General features: G+C 40.6%; 1 protein-coding gene across 1 annotated transcript in view; it reads left to right on the forward strand.

The window, feature by feature from the left end:
* Positions 1 to 22,399, forward strand: part of sbno1 (strawberry notch homolog 1 (Drosophila)) — a 101,490-nt gene that overhangs the window by 49,797 nt on the left and 29,294 nt on the right. The window contains exons 10-18 of the mRNA XM_060843328.1: positions 77 to 212; positions 4,835 to 4,940; positions 7,013 to 7,166; positions 11,150 to 11,332; positions 17,030 to 17,127; positions 18,634 to 18,785; positions 19,702 to 19,887; positions 21,110 to 21,283; positions 21,498 to 21,661. Coding sequence (XP_060699311.1) covers positions 77 to 212; positions 4,835 to 4,940; positions 7,013 to 7,166; positions 11,150 to 11,332; positions 17,030 to 17,127; positions 18,634 to 18,785; positions 19,702 to 19,887; positions 21,110 to 21,283; positions 21,498 to 21,661 — 1,353 coding nt within the window. The remainder of the gene's footprint in view (positions 1 to 76; positions 213 to 4,834; positions 4,941 to 7,012; positions 7,167 to 11,149; positions 11,333 to 17,029; positions 17,128 to 18,633; positions 18,786 to 19,701; positions 19,888 to 21,109; positions 21,284 to 21,497; positions 21,662 to 22,399) is intronic.

The following is a 22,399-nucleotide window of genomic DNA, read 5'->3' on the forward strand; positions in this document are numbered from 1 at the left end:
GTCTAAGCAACCTGCACAGACACATGTCACTTCTGGTACACTAAATCTGAAAATGACCTTGACTGAATTATTTCAGATTATTTTTGATGAATGCCACAAAGCTAAAAACTTGTCTCCAGTTGGATCCTCAAAACCCACCAAAACAGGTTTGGCTGTGCTGGAACTACAGAACAAGTTGCCAAAAGCAAGGGTGGTGTATGCTAGTGCGACAGGTATGCAAGTTTCATTATGGTTCATTGACTAAGGAGTGATTTGAGTTTGTTACTTAAACAGGAATATAGGTCATTGGGCTCTGTACCATTCCTTTAGATCATGACTGACTTTTTTTTGCAGTGCCACTTTTGCACACTATTTCTAGCCCGTTTGATCTCGTTCATCTTCAAAAATCTTATTAGCTCCTTGAGTTAAACATGCTCAATGATTGAGTTTCCACAGTTCTCGGGGTAAAGTGTTCCCAGGGTTCATTGCCTTCTGAGGAATTAACAAGATTTTGTAAAGGGATTTTTAAAGGGGTCAAAGGCAAACTGGCATAGGTTAAATAAAGTTAAGGGAGTTGGGCATGACTTGAAGATTGGAGAAATAGATTTCAGTTCTCGGTGCACTGGCATGAGTGCACGTGTAGAAGGGAGCTGTTCTGGTGGGATGAGTTTCACTTATCTTGAATGCAGTAACTGGCACTGGAGAGAAGACTAAACGGCAGTTAAGGGTTTGGGGGGATGTTAATGTGGACTTAGAAAGTAATTAGAATATTGGATTATTTCAGGGGAGCAATTAAGGTAATGCTCAACTACTATGCAGACAATGTTACGAAGAGATAAGTTGGGAACTGCATATTCAGCTCTATGACTTTTCAAAAGAAGGCAGGAAGGGAAATAGTGGTGGGTTGGTCTTTATTAGAGGGAGAGAATAAGTATAATAGCCAAAAAAGTCTTTGATTGATATAGCATCCATATTGGTGAGGGAAAGCAATAACGGGGAGAAGACACAAGTAGTTTGTGGGCACCTAACTGCATGAAGATTTAATTGAGTGGTAACGAGAACACGTAGGAAGGTTGTACATTATTAATGGGAAGCTTCAATTATCTTGTAGACTGAAACTCAAATTGGCAGAGATAAAAGAATTCAGTATATTTGGCAGTTATCGATAACAATATGGCTGGATCCAATGAAGCATCAGGCTATTTTGGATGTAGAATGATGAGGCAGGTTTAACAAATAATCCCAGAATTTAAAAAAAAGTGACTATATCACGGTATAATTTAGCATGAGTGACAAACATAATGAGTTTAATTCTGAAGGCATGAGGACAGAGTTGGCTGAAGTGAACTGGGAAAAGAGTTTGGTAGAAGAAGTTAGATTAGATTAGTCAGTGTGGAAGCAGGCCCTTCGGCCCGACAAGAGCACACCGACCTGCCGAAGCGCAACCCACTCAGACCCATTCCCCTACATCTACCCCTTCATCTAACCCTTACGGGCAATTTAGAATGCCCAATTCACCTAACCTGCATATTTTTGGATTGTGGGAGGAAACCCATGCGGACCCGGGGAGAATGTGCAAACTCCACACACTCGCCTGAGGAGGGAATTGAACCCGGGTCTCTGGCGCCATGATGCAGCAGTGCTAACCACTGTGCCACCATGCCGCCCATAATGAGCAATGACAAACGTTTTTTTTTAAAATCCCTCCTTGCTCATACCAAAATTATGTTCCAATGAAGAAGAAAGATTCGTACAACATAACTCATAGTTAAATAAGAAAATTAATATCTAATTTAAAAAAAGCAATGTTGCAATAAGTGGTAAGCCAGAGGATTGGCAAAGTTTTAAAACTCAACAAAATGTTGAGAAAATAAACTGACGATAAATGAGCAAATCGTATAACAATGGACAGTGAGGTTAATCAAATATATTTTTAAAAAAGGCTAAAATATAAACATGGAGCCCCTTGAATAATGAAGTTAAAGATATGGTAATTGGGAACCAGGAATTGTCAGAGGGGCTGAAGAAATTATTTGCAGTTCTTTATGGTAGAAAGTGCAAATAACATTCTTGAAAATATGAAATCAAGGATCAGTAAAGAAATAAGTACAGAGAAGAAAAGTACTGTGGAAGCTAATGGGGCTTAAGATAAGACACCTGGACCAAATTGCTTATATTAGAGGATATTAATGGAAGTAGCTATAGAGACAGTAGATCATGGAGAAGCCCCAGAGGATTGGAAAGCTGCCATTAAAATGTCATTATTACAAAAGAGATGGAGACAAATGAAACTGTTGGCTGGTTAGCTCAACATGTGTCATTGGGGAAGTGTTAGAGTTCATTTGAAAGAATGTAATAGAGCATGCCTGTATATATACCAGACAAGGATTTGTGAACATTAGCATATAAGGTCATGGGAATGGGTAGCTCAAGGAATTGAAATGTTCAATCAGCCAAGATTATATTGAATAGTGGGGCAGGTATGATTTGAATGGCCTAGTTATTGTCCTCTCTTGTTGAGCGGAGTCAGCATGGCTTCATGGAGGAGATATCATTCCTGATAAATTTATTAGAATTAATTGAGGTAACAAGATTAAAAAGGAAATAGTACATGTTTCCTCTGCTGTCTGTATGAAGCAGTTTGTAAGCTGAAATGATGAGGTGAAAAAGCTATTACCATGAATTTATATTGGAAACAAAAGTCTGTCTCAGAACTGACAGCCAGACTACTGCGACCCTTAGGACTCATAACAGCACACAAGCCAACATCCACGCTCAGACAACAACTCACTAGAACAAAGGACCCAATACCCAACATGAGCCAAACTAACGTAGTTTACAAAATACCATGCAAGGACTGCACAAAATACTATATAGGACAAACAGGAAGACAGCTAACAATCCGCATCCATGAACATCAGCTAGTCACAAAACAACGCGACCAGCTATCTCTAGTAGCCGTACACTCAGACAACCAGCAACATGAATTTGACTGGGAAAACACCACTATCATAGGACAAGCCAGACAGAGAACAGCCAGAGAATTCCTAGAAGCATGGCATTCATCCCCAAACTCCATCAACAGACACATCGACCTGGACCCCACATACAAATCACTGCAGCTGAAACTGACACCCGGAAGCAGCAAGAACAAACCAATATAAATACCGGAAGAAACATCAAAGCAGCGCTTCACACGAGGCTCCAACAGCACTGATGATGTTCCCTAGCCAGGGAACGAAACGTTTGCAGCAAAAACTTCCAGCTCGGCGAGCAGAACCACAACAATATTGGAAACATTTTTGAGCATTCCCAGACCCAAAAATACCTACCAAATCCTCCCAATTAACGCACACAACCTAAACTAACATATAATAATGGCTGTTGAAAGGTTGTGGTGGTGAAAGATGTTGTCGACTGGGATATAGGAGGGAGAGATACCTTATGACACATCTTGCTAATGAGTGCACAGAATAAATAGAGATAAAGCACAGCTGCTCACAGATGCAGTTCAAAGCTATGGCGTCTTGATGGGGAGTATAGTTCTTAAGAAAGGCGCTTGATGGTGCCACTCTCGCTGCGCGTGCTTTTTTGTAAAAGTGAAAGCCCTCTTTTGGCTTGTGAAAGGTGGAGGATGGCATGGCCTGGCCCTGGTAGGCCTCCGTTCTTTTTCAGGACCTGTTTTACAGACATCTGCTGTTGAAGATTTTTTAAAATGTCATCATCAAACTGTCACTTATTCTGAAATTCGAAAAGTTCTGAATTCTGAAAACCAGCTGATCCTGAGCATTTTGGATAAAAGATTGTGAACCTGTATTAAAGTACATCTTTTGTAAAAATGAATTGGCGAAAAGTGGAGATATCTGTATATTTGAATTTCCAGAAGGCCTCTGGTAAGGTAGCGCACACAATCTACATAAGAGCCTGTTGTTGAAAGAGAGGACTGACTGGCCAACAGAAGAGAGTTTGATTACAGGAGGCATTTTTGGGATGGCAAGCTGTAACTTTTACTGGTTTAAATTCCACAGGGATCTGTGTTAGGATCGCAATTATGTTGTAGACTCGATCAGCCATAATCCTAATGAATGGTGAAACAAGCTCAAAGGACTGAATGGCTTACTACCCAAGTTTCTTGTTTCTGCACAATTTAAAAATGGACCAGGATGATCTGTTCAGAAAACTGAGAGCAGAGAGGAAAGTGATTTGATGGCTTCACAGTAGAGATGGTGAAAATAGCAGAGGATGACATGTTGAGTAGAGTCTGGGGTGGAAGGTGAGGCAGCCTGTCATGATTTTTGGAAAAAGGAGGGAGGTGAGAAGTATGGGAAAAGGGTCCGTCTTGGTTGAAACCCTATTAATCACAGGAAGGAATTCTTTGGTTGAGGAAGAAGGAAGATGTGTCAGAAACGTGTATGGAAGATAACCGCCAAAGCAGATGTGAAGTAGACTGGGAGAATCAGTGTCGTCGAGGAAGCTGAGGGGTTTGGGTTTATAACACATGATGGAGGCAAATTCATAGAAAGGAAAGGATAAATCAGAGATGGACTTTATAAAGGTGAAACAAGCGTGGAAATTGGAAGCAAACCTTTTTTCAAAAAAAAAAGCTGAAAGTCCCTTCATGCTTCATTTCAGCTGTATAATGTCAGTTAATAAAGGTGGTCCTTCCTATCAGCTATTACCTTTTCACTACAGGTGCTAAAGCAAGACTGTTAGAGTTTTTATCTCAGTGATTTCATGCTGAAGGATGTGATTAATGGTAGTCAATTAACGTCTTGTTGGTTTAGTTATTTGGAATTCTGAATTGTTTGATCCAATCTTCTGTTGGATTTGAGTAAACTCTTGTTCTTCAAAATAGGTGCATCGGAACCACGAAATATGGCTTATATGAATCGACTTGGAATCTGGGGTGAAGGTACACCCTTCAAAGAATTCAATGATTTTATTCAAGCTGTGGAAAGAAGGTAAAAAGTAAACTCCACTGTCAGATTATTTAAACCATTCCCAGTTTCATATTTGTGTGATTGATGTGATGGATCTTGGGGTCTGTTGTCTAATGCTCCCCAGTGAATACAAGAAATTGATAATGTTTCTGTATCCTTTTATGTGCAGTTAATTCACTTGTCATCTTGAGACAGGGAAAGCTTACCTGATTAACTTGTAATGCTCTCGCAGGAAGTGACAAACAATAAATAGTGTCTTGCCAGTATTGTTCATTTTCCAAGAACAAGTTATGAAATTGAACTAAACACCTTTCTTGCATAACATCCATAGTAGGGGTTGCTAAGTTATAACTTTTTTCTGACCCAGAGCAGTTAGACTTTTCTCTTTATAGTAGTATTTAACATCATAGTTAAACAACATGGAAACAGATCCTTCAGTCCAACTTGTCCATGCCAACCAGATATCCTAAATTAATCTAGTCCTGTTTGCCAGGATATGGCCCATATCCCCCTAAACCCTTCCTATTCATTAACCCATCCAGATGCCTTTTAAATGTTGTATTTGTACCAGCCTCCTCCACTTCCTCTGGCAATTCATGCACCCTCTGCATGAAAAAGTTGTCCCTTAGGTCCTTTTTAAATCTTTCCCCCCTCACCTTAAACCTGTGCCCTCTAGTTTTGGACTCTGCTACCCTGGGGAAAAATACTTTGTCTATTCACCCCATTTATCCCCCTCATGATTTTATAAACTTCTAAAAGGTCACTCCTCAGCCTCCAACGCTCCAAGGAAAATAGCCCCAAACTATTTTGCCTTTCCATATGGCTGAAACCCTTCAGACCTGCTAACGGCCTTTTAATTCTTTTCTGAACCATTTCAAGTTTCATAACATCCTTCGTAAAGCAGGGAAACAGAATTGAACACCGTATTCCAAAAATGGCTTAACCAACGTCCTGTACAGCCACAACATGGCCTCCTAACTCCTATGAGAAAGTGAGGACTGCAGATGGTGGAGAATCAGTCAAAAAGGGTAGCGCTGGAAAAGCGCATCAGGTTGGGAGCTGATGAAGGGCTCGTGACTGGAGCATCGACTGTCCTCTGCCCGAATGCTGCCTGACCTGCTGTGCTTTTCCAGTGCCACCCTTTTTTACTCTCAACTCTTACATTCAATGCAGTGACCAATAAAGGCAAGTGTACCAAATGCTGCCTTCACTATCCTATCTACCTGCGACTCCACTTTGCAGGAGCTATGAACCTGCACTTCCAAGGTCTTTGTTTATCAACACTCCCCAGGACCTTACCATTAAGTGTGTAAGTCCTGCCCTGATTTGCCTTTCCAAAATGCAGCACCTGACATTTATCTAAATTAAACTCCATCTGCCACTCCTCGGCCCATCATTCCATCTGATCAAAGTCTCGTTCCACTCTGTGGGAACCTTCTTGGCTGTCCATTACACCACCAATTTTGGTGTCCATATCTACAAAATTACTAATGCGTCCTATGTTCAGTTCCAAATCACTTATGTAAATGACAAAAAGCAGTCGACGCAGCACAGATCCTTGTGTGGCACCATTTAATTAATTTTTTTTTCAAGTTAGCATGATAACCTGATATACAAATTTCATAGGACCCTTAAGAGTTTATTAAGCTACTTTTGTATTGTGTTAATGATATAATCAGCAACTTATTTCACAACATAGAACGATTCCAGATGATATGTTGCTTTATATTCCTGATATCTGAATTAACTAGATTACGATAAATTCAGCTTTATATATAATTTGTTGATGGGGTGGACCATATTATTCCACTGCACTCCCATTTGAGCTGAGCTTATTTTTAGTTTGGAAGATTATCTGCAAGACTACTGTTTTTACTAGGTCTGTAAAGTGAACTTTGAGGGGAGTGTGGCAACAAGGTCTCTATTTCCTTTTGTGTTCTGTCAATCTGATTCATAAATATTGTACTCTGTTCAGTAATCCAGCTACTTTTAACAAAGATTCTCATGTTATAACTGCTTCTCAAAGGTTTTGTTGCTTACAATAAAATTACAAGGAATATAATTGCACTGATTTATTTTTCCCTTTAAACCAGAGGTGTTGGGGCAATGGAGATTGTTGCCATGGATATGAAGCTAAGAGGAATGTATATAGCAAGACAGCTGAGCTTTTCTGGAGTGACCTTCAAAATTGAAGAAGTTCCCCTCAGTCAAGATTACATTAAGATGTATAATAAAGCAGTTAAACTGGTAAGTCTTTGTTTAAGCTTCAGACATTTCATTGGATGTATAAACTTTGGAATTCGAATCAACCTCTTTGGAGTGTTGAAGATTCTTGAGCAAATGAGGGAAAATATGATTAGATGGCCAAAATCCTTTTCCATTGTTGTGTGTGTGTGTGTGTGTGTGTGTGTGTGTGTGTGTGTGTGTGTGTGTGGTGGCCACCACTGAGAAAAAGAATCTTTTTTTTTGAGGGCTGTTTGAGAGATTTGCTCAGAGAAATGTTTGACTTTCATGCTATACTTTTTTGGTTTACAAGGGATCCTTCATTCTTTTGAAGGCTTTAATTTGGATGCAGACATGCAGCAATATGAAGTTCTGAATGTGTTGATTTTTATTTAGGTGCTGTTTCTTCAGATAAATATACAAATACCAAAGATTGTGTGTGTATATATTAATATTTGAATTTGAATTTCATATTTGTAATTTACTATAAATAAATCTCATACTATTTTTAATGCATTCAGGGAAGTAAATGGTTAAATTCATAATGCACTATAAAAATATAAAACATCACAACTGATTTCCAGAATTTTTACTGTAACTGGGGAAAAAGTCTGTAAACTGTTTCTTCGAAATGCTTCTGAAAATTGAAAGTAAGATGTTGAATATCTAGGTAAATACCTCTTCATATCCTGTGCCTCTGTATATAACAGATTTAAGGTCTTGGATATCTTGATTGCCTCCCATTTATCAAAAGCTATTTTGGCTTGTTGAATATTGAGTGGCTCTAAACTTGATCAGTGATAAATGAAATTGCATAGTGCATTAACGATGTTTTAGTATACGTTTTTTGTGCCAGCCAATGCATCCTCTCCCTTGACCCAGCAGAAATAGGCGTCTCTGCTCTCTGCAGACATGCACATTTCTCCTCACCTATTCAAAAGTACAAAAGTGTGCAAGATGGAACCCATGGTGGAACTGGAGCAACACATTAAAAATAGATTCTGTGATAGGAGGTACAGCTTCCCTTGATTTTTGTCTCTGACGCAAAGATGACTTTTTTTGAGTAGGTGTCTTTCATCAAGCAGGCCATTTGGCCCACCAAGTCCACATTGACCCTCTGAAGAACATCCCACATAGACCTCCCCCCACTGTGTACCCTTTCACTGTAATTCTGCATTTCCCATGGCCAATCCATCTAACCACATTTTTGGACTGTGGGAGGAAACAGGAGCGTCCGGAGGAAATCTGCATAGACACCGGGAGAACGTGCAAACTCCAGTCACTCGACTGGAATCGAACCTGGGTCCTTGTTGCTGTGAGGCAGTCTTGCTAGCCATTTAGCCACTGTCACTTCATTGTAGTTTGAGCATTAAATGTCATGGATTTTGGATCTTGTCTACTGCTGGTTTCTTTACTTGGTCGTAAACCTTTTGCTCTGTGGTGTGAGAAGTGAGAAAGCAATGCTATAGGTGTAGGTTGCTTATAACTGTTTTTAATTTCCCCAGCAACTTAATGCAGCATATCTTATGAGGTAATAGTTTGAGGGATATCAAAATAGGAATGGAGCATGTGGAAAGCAAATGAAGTGTTGACATTGAAAGGGGAATTGAGTATGAAATAGGGAAGTTCCATGATGTCTCACGGCGGGGGGGCTTAAAGATCACATCATATCTACCATGCAAACTATTGGTCACCTTACCTAAGGAGGTACTGTGTATATTTGCATCAGAGGAGGTTCAGACAGTGTTTACTTAGCTGATTTCAGAAGAAAATTTCAACTTGTGATTCGAATTATCTTAGGAAGGGAGGTTAAACAGGTTGAGCCTGTACTCTATGTTTAGCAAGCGGTGATCTTCTTAATACATGTGGGATCCTCAGGAGATACCATAAAGAGGATACTTGGGAGATGCTTCCTTTCATGTAGGGAGCTTGGAGCCAAGGGTACAGTTTAAAAATTATACACTCCCATCTAAGACTAAGTTGAGAAATTTATTTCTTGAGGATTTTTGTTCGCTGAATTTCTCTCTCAGAAAACAATGTAAGCAGGGTTAATGGGAACATATAGCTGAGGTCAGCTATGATCCTGTTGAATGGTAGAGAAATCTCACGAGGCCAAATATTCTAATTCTAATTGTGTGAACCAGAATAGTGCTGGAGTGCGGATCAAATCAATTGGACTAGTACTGGATTTAAGAACAATGCTGGATGAATCTGCAAACTTGTGACGTTTTGTAATCCTTGTGAGATGTGTTAAAGGCTTTAACCAATGATTGATTTTTGTTGGGGTATAGTAGGACAAAACATTTAGCTGGAACTTTTCTTGGATAACATTTTCACAATTTCAGGATTTTGCAGGGTGCACTTAGAACTACTAAATCACATTTTAAGTGCAGACACAGTGAGGAAAGTGGAAGCCATTTGATAGACAGCAAATCTCCACACATGACAGTGGTAATGAGCTGAATTATTTTTAAAAGCTGGCTGGGGACACCAGGACAAATTTCTAGTTGTGTCTTCAAAAAATGTCTCAATCTTTTATCACCACCTAAGACCAGGTAAAACCTTATTTTGTCTTTATGCTTGAAAAATGATAACTGAGTGGTGAACCTAATGTCAACTGTAAGTTAATTACTTGAGACTTTGTGGTTAATGGTCAGCTCCAGGGTGATTCAGTGATGATAATGCCCTTCAATGTCCCAGGTAAACTAAATTTTCTCATTGCATTTGATTTGGCCAACAAGCACTTGAGTGATGAGAAACATGATTGCAACCACTTGTCCACGTGTGCTTGGTGTACAGTTTTGAAGCATCTGGACATGGGCTACTTCATGACCTGAGGAATTGCAAATAGTGCTGAATAGCCTGCAATTATTATTCTAACCTTTCCTTCGAAGGAAGGTAATTGAAATAGTTGAAGATAATTGGTCCTTAAAGCGTTGAGTAACTTGTGCAGCTATGTCCTTGGATTGAAATGATTGACCTCCAACAGCCACAACTATTTTTTCTTTGTGCTTGGGGTGACTGCAGCCAGTGGAGCACTTTGTCTAATTCCTATTGACTTAATTTTACTTGGGCTTCTTGATGCTATATCTTGTCAGTTTTTGCCTTGATTCCAAGCACTCACCATTTGCTTGTATTCTGGACCTCTCCATGTTTATACTGAGTTCATAATATGGTCTGGACTTCACTGGTCCTAGTAAAAACCAAGTTGAGCATGAAGAGTTTATTGGTGAATAAGTCCTGATGAGGCAGTGGCCTAGTGGTAGTATCACTATCTGTGAATCCAGAGGCCCAGCTAAGGTTCTGGGGACCTGGGTTCAAATCCTGCCATGGTAGATGATGGAAATTGAATTCAATAAAAAGCTGGAATTGAGAGACTTGTGATGTTCGTGAAACCATTGAGAAAAACTCATCTGGTTCACTGTCCTTTAGGGAAGGAAACTGCTGTCCTTGTCTGGCCTATGTGACTCCAGACCCTAAGCAAAGTGGTTGACCCTTGGTTGCCTTCTGGGCAATTGGAGATGGGCAATAAATGCTGGCCCAGCCAGTGACATACTCATCCCATGAATGAACTTTTAGAAAGTTAATAGCAGTGCGGATGTCACCTTGTATCACTGCTAATTGAGAAGATTGGAAAAGTACTTGCCTAGGTTTGATTGGGTGTATCTAGGCAATTTTCCGCACTGTTGAACGGGTGCTAACGTTGTCCTGGAACAGCTTGAACAGGGACTTTAGTACGTTAGGTGGGATGATGGGCCTGCTAACTTTGCTATATTTAAATTTTTCTGTCAAGTGAGCAAATTGCTGAGCATTTGAGACCACCAACAGAGCATTGTGTTCCCATAGCCTTGAAAACATTTTGTAGAATTTATTGAGCAGTCTAAACAATTTTACCAATTCTTCTTCATCTTTCTATTGATCATTACAGAAATTTTCTGTACTCTGTTGGACCAACAGATTTGAATTTTGCAAGCCTAAACTCGAGCTGTTTGTTTTTTGCCTTTCAGTGGGTTGAGGCCAGGGAGAAATTTCAGATGTCAGCTGAGCTGATTGATGCAGAGCAACGGATGAAAAAGTCAATGTGGGGTCAGTTCTGGTCAGCACACCAGAGATTTTTCAAATACCTCTGCATTGCATCCAAAGTTAGAAGGATAGTACAACTGGCCCGAGAAGAGATCAAAAATGGAAAGGTAAAGTGATCTTTGAATAACAAAGGGACTGGTATTGAGAAATTCTTCCTTATGTCAGTAATTGTATTATGGAACCAGGGAAGATAGGTTTAAGTTGCTTGCTAATAAATTCTTTAGCAACTACTTTATCCAAAGAGTGGTTTTAATATGAACCCACTACCTGACGGAGTGTTTGAGGCAAAGAGCAAAACTCTTCCAGATTATGTAAATCTAAGAGTTACCCTTGGCTATGTTCATGGGTGATCTGATTGGAGCATGAGCATTGTCCTGGATAGCTGAAGAAAATGAAACTGTAGATGTTGCATATTTGAAGTAGAAAAATAACTTCCTGGAACTATTCAGGTCAGTTACCATCTCTGGAGAGAGTTCACATTTCAGGTCATTGACTTTTCATCAGTTGGAGTTGTAATAGGGTTTAATCAAATAAAGGACAAGGAATGGGAAGGTGCCAAAGGAGAAATCTGTGATAGGATGGAAGGCAGGAGAAGTTAAGTGTAGTCGTGTGAAGCAAATGGGACAAGTTAACAAACAGAGGATCCCTTGACAGAAGGGTGGAGTGAGCACCAGCCGTCTGAAGGCAAAATGAGAAGTGAGTTGAATCAAAATCTGTTGCCATGGAATCTATCAACTGTTTAAAAAGACATGCAAGTTTCCTAATTGAAAATTAAACAATGACAGCAGTGTGTACCAGCAGAAGTAATCTCGGTTCCTTCAACAGCATCTTCCAAACATTGTCACCCACACTACCGAGGAAAACAAAATTAAAAATCACACGACACCAGGTTATAGTCCAACAGGTTTAATTGGAAGCCCACCTGATGAAGGAGCAGCGTTCCGAAAGCTAGTGCTTCCAATGAAACCTGTTGGACTAGAACCTGGTGTCGTGTGATTTTTAATTTTGTACACGAGCTTTTTGAGGAAGTAACAAAGAGGATTGGTGACGGCAGAGTGGTAGAGGTCATCTATATGGACTTCAGTAAGGCATTCGACAAGGTTCCCCATGGGAGACTGATAAGCAAGGTTAGATCTCGTGGAATACAGGGAGAACTAGCCATTTGGATACAGAACTGGCTCAAAGGTAGAAGACAGAGAGTGGCGGTGGAGGATTGTTTTTCAGACTGGAGGCCTGTGACCTGTGGAGTGGCACAAGGATCGGTGCTGGGCCCTCTACTTTTTGACATTTATATAAATGATTTGGGTGTGAGCATAAGAGGTACAGTTAGTAAGTTTGCAGATGACACCAAAATTGGAGATGTAGTGGACAGCAAAGAAGGTTACCTCAGATTACAACAGGATCTTGACCAGATGGGCCAATGGGCTGAGAGTGGCAGATAGAGTTTAATTGCATTTTGGGAAAGCAAATCTTAGCAGGACTTACACACGATGGTAAAGTCCTAGGGAGTGTTGCTGAGCGAAGAGACCTTGGAGTGCACGTTCACAGCTCCTTGAAAAGTAGAGTTGCAGGTAGATAGGATTGTGAAGAAGGCTTTCCTGTATTGGGAGGTCATGTTGCGGCTGTACAGGACATTGGTTTGGCCACTGTTGGAATATTGCGTACAATTCTGGTCTCCTTCCTGTCAGAAAGATGATGTGAAACTTGAAAGGGTTCTGAAAAGATTTACAAGGATGTTGCCAGGGTTGCAGGATTTGAGCTATAGGGAGAGGCTGAACAGGCTGGGGCTGTTATCCCTGGAGTGTCAGAGGTTGAGGGGTGACCTGATAGAGGTTTGCAAAATTGAGGGGCGTGGATAGGGTAAATAGGCAAAGTCTTTTCCCTGGAGTGGGGGAGTCCAGAACTAGAGGACAGAGAACATTACAGCGCAGTACAGGCCCTTCTGCCCTCGATGCTGCGCCGACCTGTCATACCAATCTGAAGCCCATCTAACCTACACTATTCCTTGTACGTCCATATGCTTGTCCAATGACAACTTAAATGTACTTAAAGTTGGCAAATCTACTACCGTTGCAGGCAAAACCTTCCATACCCTTACTACTAAGTAAAGAAACTACCTCTAGCATTTGTCCTATATCTATCACCCTTCAAAGCTGTGCCCCCTCGTGCTCGCCGCCACCATTCTTGGAAAAAGGCTCTCCCTGTCCACCCTATCTAACCCTCTGATTATCTTATATGTCTTTATTAAGTCACCTCTCAACCTTCTAACGAAAACCGCCTCAAGTCCCTCAGCCTTTCCTCGTAAGACCTTCCCTCCATACCAGGCAACATCCTAGTAAATCTCCTCTGCACCCTTTCCAAAGCTTCCACATCCTCCTTATAATGCAGTGACCAGAACTGTACACAATACTCCAAGTGCGGCCGCACCAGAGTTTTGTACAGCTGCAGCATAACCGCATGGTTCTGGAACTCGATCCCTCTCTTAATAAAAGCTAAAACACTGTATGCTTCCTTAACAACCCTGTCAACCTCAGTGGCAACTTTCGAGGATCTGTGTACTTGGACACCGAAATCTCTCTGCTCATCTACACTACCAAGAATCTTACCATTAGCCCAGTACTTTGCATTCCGGTTACTCCGACCAAAGTGAATCACCTCACGCTTGTCCGCGTTAAACTCTATTTGCCACCCCTCAGCCCAGCTCTGCAGGTTATCTATGTCTCTCTGTAACCTACAGCATGCTTCGTCACTATCCACAACTCCACTGACCTGAGTGTCGTCTGCTAATTTACTAACCCACCCTTCTATGCCCTCATCCAGTTCGTTTATAAAAATGACGAACAGCAGTGGACCCAACACCGACCCTTGCAGTACACACTGGTAACTGGACTCTAGGATGAACAGTTCCCATCAACCACCACCATCTGTCATCTTTCAGCAAGCCAATTACTGATCCAAACTGCTATATCTCCCACAATCCCATTCCTCCGCATTTTGTACAATAGCCTACTGTGGGGAACCTTATCGAACGTCTTGCTGAAATCCATATACTCCACATCAACTGGTTTACTCTCATCTACCTATTTGGTCACCTTTTCAAAGAACTCAATAAGGTTTGTGAGGCACGACCTACCATTCACAAAGCCATGCTGACTATCCCTAATCAAATTATTCTTTTCCAGATAATTATAAATCCTATCTCTCATAACCTTTTCCAACACTTTGCCAACAACTGAAGTAAGGCTCACTGGTCTATAATTTCCAGGGTTGTCTCTACTCCCCTTGAACAGGGCAACCACATTTGCTTAGTCTTCTGGCACTATTCCTGCAGACAATGACGATTTAAAGATCAACGCCAAAGGCTCTGCACTCTCCTCCCTGGCTTCCCAGAGGATCCTAGGATAAATGCCATCTGGGACTTGTGTATTTTCACACTCTGCAGGATTTCTAATACACATTGACCTGGACACCATATACAAACCACTACAGCTGAAACTGACACCCGGAAACGGCAAGAACATCCATCAACAGACACATCGACCTGGACCCCACATACAAATCACTGCAGCTGAAACTGACACCCGGAAGCGGCAAGAACAAACCAATATAAATACCGGAAGAAACATCAAAGCAGCGCTTCACACGAGACTCCAACAGCACTGATGATGTTCCCTAGCCAGGGAACGAAACGTTTGCAGCAAAAACTTCCAGCTCGGCGAGCAGAACCACAACAACGGATACCCGAGCTACAAATCTTCAATCAGATTTTGATTTCTAATACCTCTTCCTTGTGAACCTCCATCCCACCTAGTCAAGTAATCTCCTCGACAACATTGTCATTTTCTAGAGTGAATACTGTCAAAAAATATTCATTTAGTGCTTCCCCTATCTTCTCTGACTCCACACACAACTTCCCACTACTCTCCTTAATTGGCCCTAATCTTACTCTTGTCATTCTATAGGTATTTAAGGAATAAAAGAGAGCTTTAGGGTTTACCCTCATCCTATCTGTCAACAACTTCTAATGTCTCCTCCTGGCTCTTCTGAGCTTTCTCTATAGGTCTTTGCTGGCTACCTTGTAACCCTCAAGCACCCTAACTGATGAGCCGCCTTCTTCCTCTCAACCATAGATTCCTCTTCCTCCTTAAACCATGACTCCCGTGCTCTACAGCTTCCTCCCTGCTTGACAGGTACATACGTATCGAGGACACACAGTAGCTTTTCCTTGAATAAGCTCAACATTTCGAATGTGCCTATCCCCTGCAGTTTCCATCCCCATCCTATGCTTCCTCAATCTTGCCTAATCGTAATTGCCTTTTCCCCCAGCTGTAACTCTTGCCCAGTGGTATACACCAATCCCTTTCTATCACTAAAGTAAACATAACAGAATTGTGATCGCTATCACCAAAGTGCTCACCTACTTCCAAGTCTAACACCTGGCCGGGCTCATTACCCAGTACCAAATCTAGGTTTAGGGTGAGGGGGTAAAGGTATAAAAGAGACCTAAGAGGCAGCTTTTTCACACACAGGGTGGTATGAATATTGAGTGAGGTGCCAGAGGAAGTAGTGGAGACTGGTACAATTGCAATATTTAAGAGGCATTTGGATGGGTATATGAATAGGAAGTGTTTGGAGGGACATGGGCCGGGTGCTGGCAGATGGGACGAGATTGGGTCGGGATATCTGGTTGGCATGGCCAGATAGGACCGAAGGGTCTGTTTCCATGCTGTACATCTCTCTGACCCTCGTCCAGCACTGGCATCTCCAAATTAGGAAAACAAGGCAGCAGATAAATGAGACCACCACCTGCAAGATTCCCTCTAAGCCTCCATCCTGACTTGGAACTGTTATTCTCCTTTCACTATCACTGCTTCAAAATCCTAGAACTTCCCCAGTGCACTATGATTGTGCCGACAGCCCGAGGGCTGCAGCAATTCAAGGAGGCAGCTCATCACCACTTTCTCAAGGCAATCAGTAATGGCTAATAACTGGCTTGTTTAGTCACTGATGCCCAAGTTCTATTTATTAGTAGATCCATTTATTGGTAAACATAAAAATTTAAAATGTGAATTAAAGAAAATAATCTATGCATTAGTGAATGTTAATGTTGGAAGATCGCAGGTTGCTGGTGTGGACAAAGAAGAAGAAATGTGCACTATTTTCACGTGTGGTCAAAAAACATTGGAGTAATAGAATAATAACTTTAGTTAGTGTGGAAACAGGCCCTTTGGCCCAATAAGTCCAAACCGACCCTCCGAAGAGCAACCCACCCCGACTCGTTCCCCTGCATTTACCCCGTTACCTAGCACTACAGGCAGTTTAGATTAGATTAGATTACTTAGTGTGGAAACAGGCCCTTCGGCCCAACAAATCCACACCGACCCACAACTCACCCAGACCCATTCCCCTACATGTACCCTTTCTCCTAACACTACGGGCAATTTAGCATGGCCAATTCACCTAACCTAGACATGTTTGGACTGGGAGGAAATCGGAGCACCCGGAGAAAACCCACACAGCCACTGGGAGAATGTGCAAACTCCACACAGACAGTCGTCCGAGGCTGGAATCGAACCTGGGACCATGGTGCTGTGAGGCAGCTGTGCTAACTTCTGAGCCTCCGTGCCGCCCCGAGGCTTCTGCAAGTTGTGCCTGCATTATACCCGACTGCCCAACAAAATTATATCTTTACATTCCACAGAATTGAGACTTTGCTTTAAGTAAAGTTTAAAGGGATAATGGTACAGACAATTGTTGACGAAAATGATGTAACCTGTTCTAATGGTTTTATTTTGGAATTGTAGTGCGTGGTTATTGGTCTACAATCCACTGGAGAAGCAAGAACTCTTGAAGCTCTGGAGGAAGGTGGTGGTGAACTGAATGATTTTGTTTCAACTGCTAAGTATGTTTAAATAGTATTACTGCCTGTAATTGTAAGTTATTCAATAATGTTTCTAAAAAGCATCATTACTCTTGCCAATTTCTGTAAAAATACTTTTTGTAAACTATCAACTCAGGTCTCTAAATTAGTTATGCAGCTGAAAGTTACTGTCAGCTTTATCTTCCTGTGCAATCATTTGCGACTTAGAATTTTACATGTTTGCTGCATGTGCAGTTGAACGTAAATATCCGGTGCAAGGATGGAAAACTTTGTATGAATCCTTCATGATTTAGTATACCTTTTAATTGCTGATATATTTGTCTTACTGATTTCATTATTTAATTGAAAATGTGTTGCTGGAAAAGCGCAGCAGGTCAGGCAACATCTAAGGTGCAGGAGAATCGACGTTTTGGGCATGAGCCCTTCAGGACATCCTGATCTCCAGCATCTGCAGTCCTCACTTTCTCCTTCATTACTTCGTTGTGAAATTCTTGATTACTAGATTTCATTAGGCTCTACCTCTATAACTGCACGTTCTTTGTCAACTTTATGAAAGCTCTCAAGCAAGAGTGGACATAGAAATGTAATTTTTAAAGCTGCTGGCAATGTTTATTTTAATAATCTTGAATTTGATGGTCAGTTCTGAATTTTTTTTTGTTCATCGCCCACGTCAAACATTTGAAAATTTCAAGCCCATGTTGGATTTTTGTAGCTTGTTGGACAATTCAAGGCTGTATAGTCTAAATATTTCAAACAATTACTGCAGGTAACACGTAGAAATGCCACTACAAAGGTTTGCCATTTTCAGTAACATATGAATGAGGCCTTGGGCAATGGAAAATGTGACACATTGGAAGATTTGAAACATGACCCTACACAAAAATCAACCCAGCACCACACGCGGTTGGTCATTTGTAAGCGTACTGTTAGAAATAAAGACCAGTTTTTGTATTGGCTTCCACAATTTCAGAATGTCTCAATGTCCTTTTCAGCTACTTAATTACCTTTTTTTTTACTCACTCCTGACATGTCACTGCAGACAGCAGAATAAAAAGGTTTGGTATTTTAAGTTCTAAACAGAAGACCTGGAAAGGATTCATCCTCTGTTTTGCAAAATTGAATCTTAATAGTCGGTCTTATGTTGTGGCTTGAAGTGTTTCAGTTTTGTTCTATTTAAAAACTACTCATTTTGGTGAGGATTTCTCCATGGCAGAACAGACCAGCCATACTGACCAAAAAAAGGTTATATTTGACCTGTGCTGAGTTTACAGCTATTATTAGAGGTAAAACGTCGACTGCAGACCCAACAATTATTTATTGTTTTCTGCTAGAAAGCAATTTGGCTCAGACCCAAAGGCACACACCATACCTGCAATGTGTGTGTATGTATGTATATAATAAATTAGACCTGATAATACCTATCAAATCAGTCACAACAGCCAGAATCTTAAAATGTCTTCAGATTGAAGAATACAGGGTAATTGTTTACATAATTTGATTATTAAAACATTTTTGAAATAATTTCAGAGGAGTCCTTCAGTCTTTGATTGAGAAACACTTCCCAGCACCTGACCGAAAGAAGCTGTACAGTTTGTTGGGGATAGATATGACTGTGTCCAGTAACCATGACTCTCCCACTGACAGTCCATCAAGACACAGCAAAGGAAAAAAGCGAAAAGGTACAAGCTTTCTTGATATTGCTGGTTGCTTCATACCTTGTGGCTACCAGTGGGTGTGGCAATGATGAAAGATCATTCTTTCAGAATGTAAACTAAATCTGATTTGTTGAGCTGTTTTCATTGGAAATGAATCTGTATATATTGTATATTTGAGATTGTAAGTTCTGTAATCTTTGCACTTTAGTGTAACTGATATTTGCATAATGGAGTTTTGCATCCATCTAGTTAAATAGCATACCATGAAAGTCTTTTTGCATTCTGATTGTGACCTCTCATCTCCACATGTATTCTCTGGTGCTTAGAAAAAAATTACTTAAATTCAGTGTGCAAGTTTTAAATGTAAACTCCAAATAAGTGACTGGACAGCAGACAGATTTGCAAGAAGTAAGTTGCGTTAAACTGCACAAAAATATATCTTTCCTACTGTGAGGCATAAGCTAACTTATCAACTAGTTTTTGAGATAACTGCCCTGCCATCCTCTTTTACAAGCTGTACTTGTATATTAGTCTATGGTATTTGCCAAGACAAGCCACTGCCTGGTCAGCCCTGTGTAGGAGGTTGGGCTTTCATTCTACCCAATTTTTTCTTAGTATGAGCTCATAGTGCAGATGTTTTTGTTTGACTCAATTAGTTCCTTAGTACATTGAAAATCATTCAGTCACAATGCTCCCCATCATTCTGAGGCTATAACACCGTGTGAATAGCCAAGACAGCATCCTTTCAAAATTCCTCTGTGACTTTGTCTCACCCAGCTCCTGAATTCTCCTACAGTCTTATTCATTCTCCTTGTAACACCACCGTCCTTCATCTGTACTCTTAAACTCTCCACTTCTCCAGGCAGTTTTATTGCTTTCCCTCAACCCACTACAAAGTTTTTTTTAAAAAAGAAAACCTTTAACAAATTTTCATTTTAAGCTAATGAGGACAAAAGGGAAGCAAAGAAACCTCGTAAGAGCAGAGGACTTGCTGGAAGCAGCTCTTCAGAGAGTGAGTCTGAAGTATCTGAAAGCGAAGGCAGTGATGAAGAAAGTTTTCTGTCGGTCAGTTCTGGTGATGATGACTTCAACCCTTTCAGAGATGAATCTTCGAATGAAGAAGATGGTAAGTCGGTGAAAATGGTGATCGTTATGGCAGGTAATTTGCAGATGGAGAAGTGCGAGCATGATTCAGCAAATTATCCTTTTTGTAATAGTCAGTTTAGCAAGAAATGAGTGTTTCAACAGTTGGGCATCAAACACTTTAAATGATGTACTATGCAACTTGCATAGTATCTTCACTATCAACATTGTAGGATATTTCATTGGAAGTGGAGGACCTTTGACTTAGCATAAATCGGTCAGAGTAGGGGATGTGATGAAAGGAGGACTGAAGGAATAAACTTTGAGTCTTCTGATGGTGAGAGAGCTCTTAGCTTGGTTTTTGGTATAGGAGAGAATTCTAGAATTGGTGTTCGTGGTAGTCAAGGATCAACATATAAGCTTCACTTCAAAAACTGGAAAATGTAGGCTGATGCCCCAATGTGGACATAGTCTGAGGACGTGGAATGATCTGTTGGTGATAGCTTTTGTACTGAATTAACCATTATTGCTGATGCACATGGGAGGTGAAATGGCAGGCAGGACATAATATGTAGTAGGATAGATGGGGCAAATCATGAACTTTCAAAGGGATTTGAATGCACAGTAGAAATTCCACTCTGGCCAAGTGGAGTAGTTGTAGTAGTTTGTGTATCCATTTTTGAGGTCAGTTAGTTTTGTGATACCAAGAATATGAAAGGAGTTTGTCTGAGTATTAGAGATTAGTTTGGTTATGTCAGAACCTAGATTATATTCTGAGAAATGATCATGGCTCAGGGTGGGTGAGACAGTGCTGTAGCAAAATAGTGACTCTGGGACAAAAGAATCCAATTTTATTTTTTGTTTCAAAAGAGGATGAAAGGAATTGGGCTGTGATTTAGAAAGGAGGAATCAATTTTGGTGTTTGCATCTTGAATAAGGTGTTGAGTTTGCTGAGGAGAATGATACCATGATGGGTAGAAGGTCACGGTGGGAGTTGGAAGCAAGGTATACTGTTAACAGCCCCAAGAGACTTTTCTAGAACGGAGGGTAAGGGTTTAAAGGGATTATCAATGAGAAATGTATTTCTTTGTGTCTCAAAATATTTTTTTGCTTGCCATTGGTGCATGTGCAAAGTGTCATGATGTTACGAAATAATCAACAAAGCCCTGAACTGGTTCATTGTCAACTTCAGTGTTTCTGCGCCTTTTGGGTGGTGTATCTTCCTTCCGTTTTGATCTATGTTCAATTTCTGCTGTCTCTAACAGATCCTTGGTTAGTGAGGAAGGACCGCAAGAAAGACAAAGACAAGAAGAAGAAAAAGAAAAGTATTGATCCTGATTCTATTCAAAGTGCCTTACTAGCATCTGGCCTTGGATCAAAAAAGCCTAGTTTCTCAACCACCACAGTCAGTAGCACAACAAACAATACAATTTCTTCAGGTACTGATAGTGGAAATGTAAAACGTTTCAGTTATCGGTAGAAATTTAACTCCGCTTCGGAGCGATGTTTGTTTGGTAGAGACAAACCTGCATTAATGTCTGTACTACATATTGACATTGTAACACAGGTTTAAATCTTTTGAAATTTCTCAAGTCCTTTCCTGTTAACATGTTTTATTTTCTTTTTCCCTGTCTTCTCCAAATGAAACAATAGGTAATAGCAGCCATAGTATTGTAGCCAGTGAAGATGCAGTAGAAAGAGCGCAACAATTGAAACGAGAGTTGCTTGAGAAGTTGGAGAGACTTGCTGAAGACCTGCCTCCCAACACCCTGGATGAATTAATAGATGAGCTTGGTGGTCCAGATAATGTAGCAGAGGTTAGTTTGAAGAAAGTATTTTGGCAATGTTGCATTTACAATGAAGATTTCTATTTATCTACTAACTTCAATGCAGGCAAACATCTCAAGATGCTTCACAGAAGTGTTAAAATGAATGATTAACATCATGAGAGAATAGAGCAAATGATCAAACAGTTCTGTGGAGTGTTTTGGAGACCTAAGGAAATTTAGGCGAAGTTGGACTAAATGCACAGCTGACAATGCATCTGAAAGGTGTGATTTTGGGCCACAGATCTTTAGGCTGTCGGGTAGAATTCCCCAAATGGTAGTGTTATGACATGGTGGTGAACCCCTCTATTAATTAAAATAAACACCCACAAAAGCTCACCTCACCTCGTAACCTGTTAAAATATGAGTGACTGAGAACTCCCAGATTCTATTAATTAAAGAAAATAATACTAATTTATTCTTTAACTCTAAAAGTGAACATTAAATAACAACTATTCACAACTCTAAAATCTCCCCGCACCCCCCTCCCAACTAACTGTTACCTGCCTCCAACTCTAACAGTATACTGTTCCAATAAAACACTTAGTAAAATTACATCAACTTAAGTTCAAAACCATATGGTGGTTGTCTTCTCTGGCATCTGTCTTCTGGCTGAAGATCTCTCATGGTCATCGTCTTTCTTTGACTGCGAATATGTTTCATATGATAGTGTGTTTCAATCTTTTGGGTCTCTGTCTATGACGGTTACTGTCTGACTTTCAAACTGCC

Source organism: Hemiscyllium ocellatum, chromosome 24, assembly GCF_020745735.1.
Source record: "Hemiscyllium ocellatum isolate sHemOce1 chromosome 24, sHemOce1.pat.X.cur, whole genome shotgun sequence".
NCBI classification, from domain to species: domain Eukaryota; kingdom Metazoa; phylum Chordata; class Chondrichthyes; order Orectolobiformes; family Hemiscylliidae; genus Hemiscyllium; species Hemiscyllium ocellatum.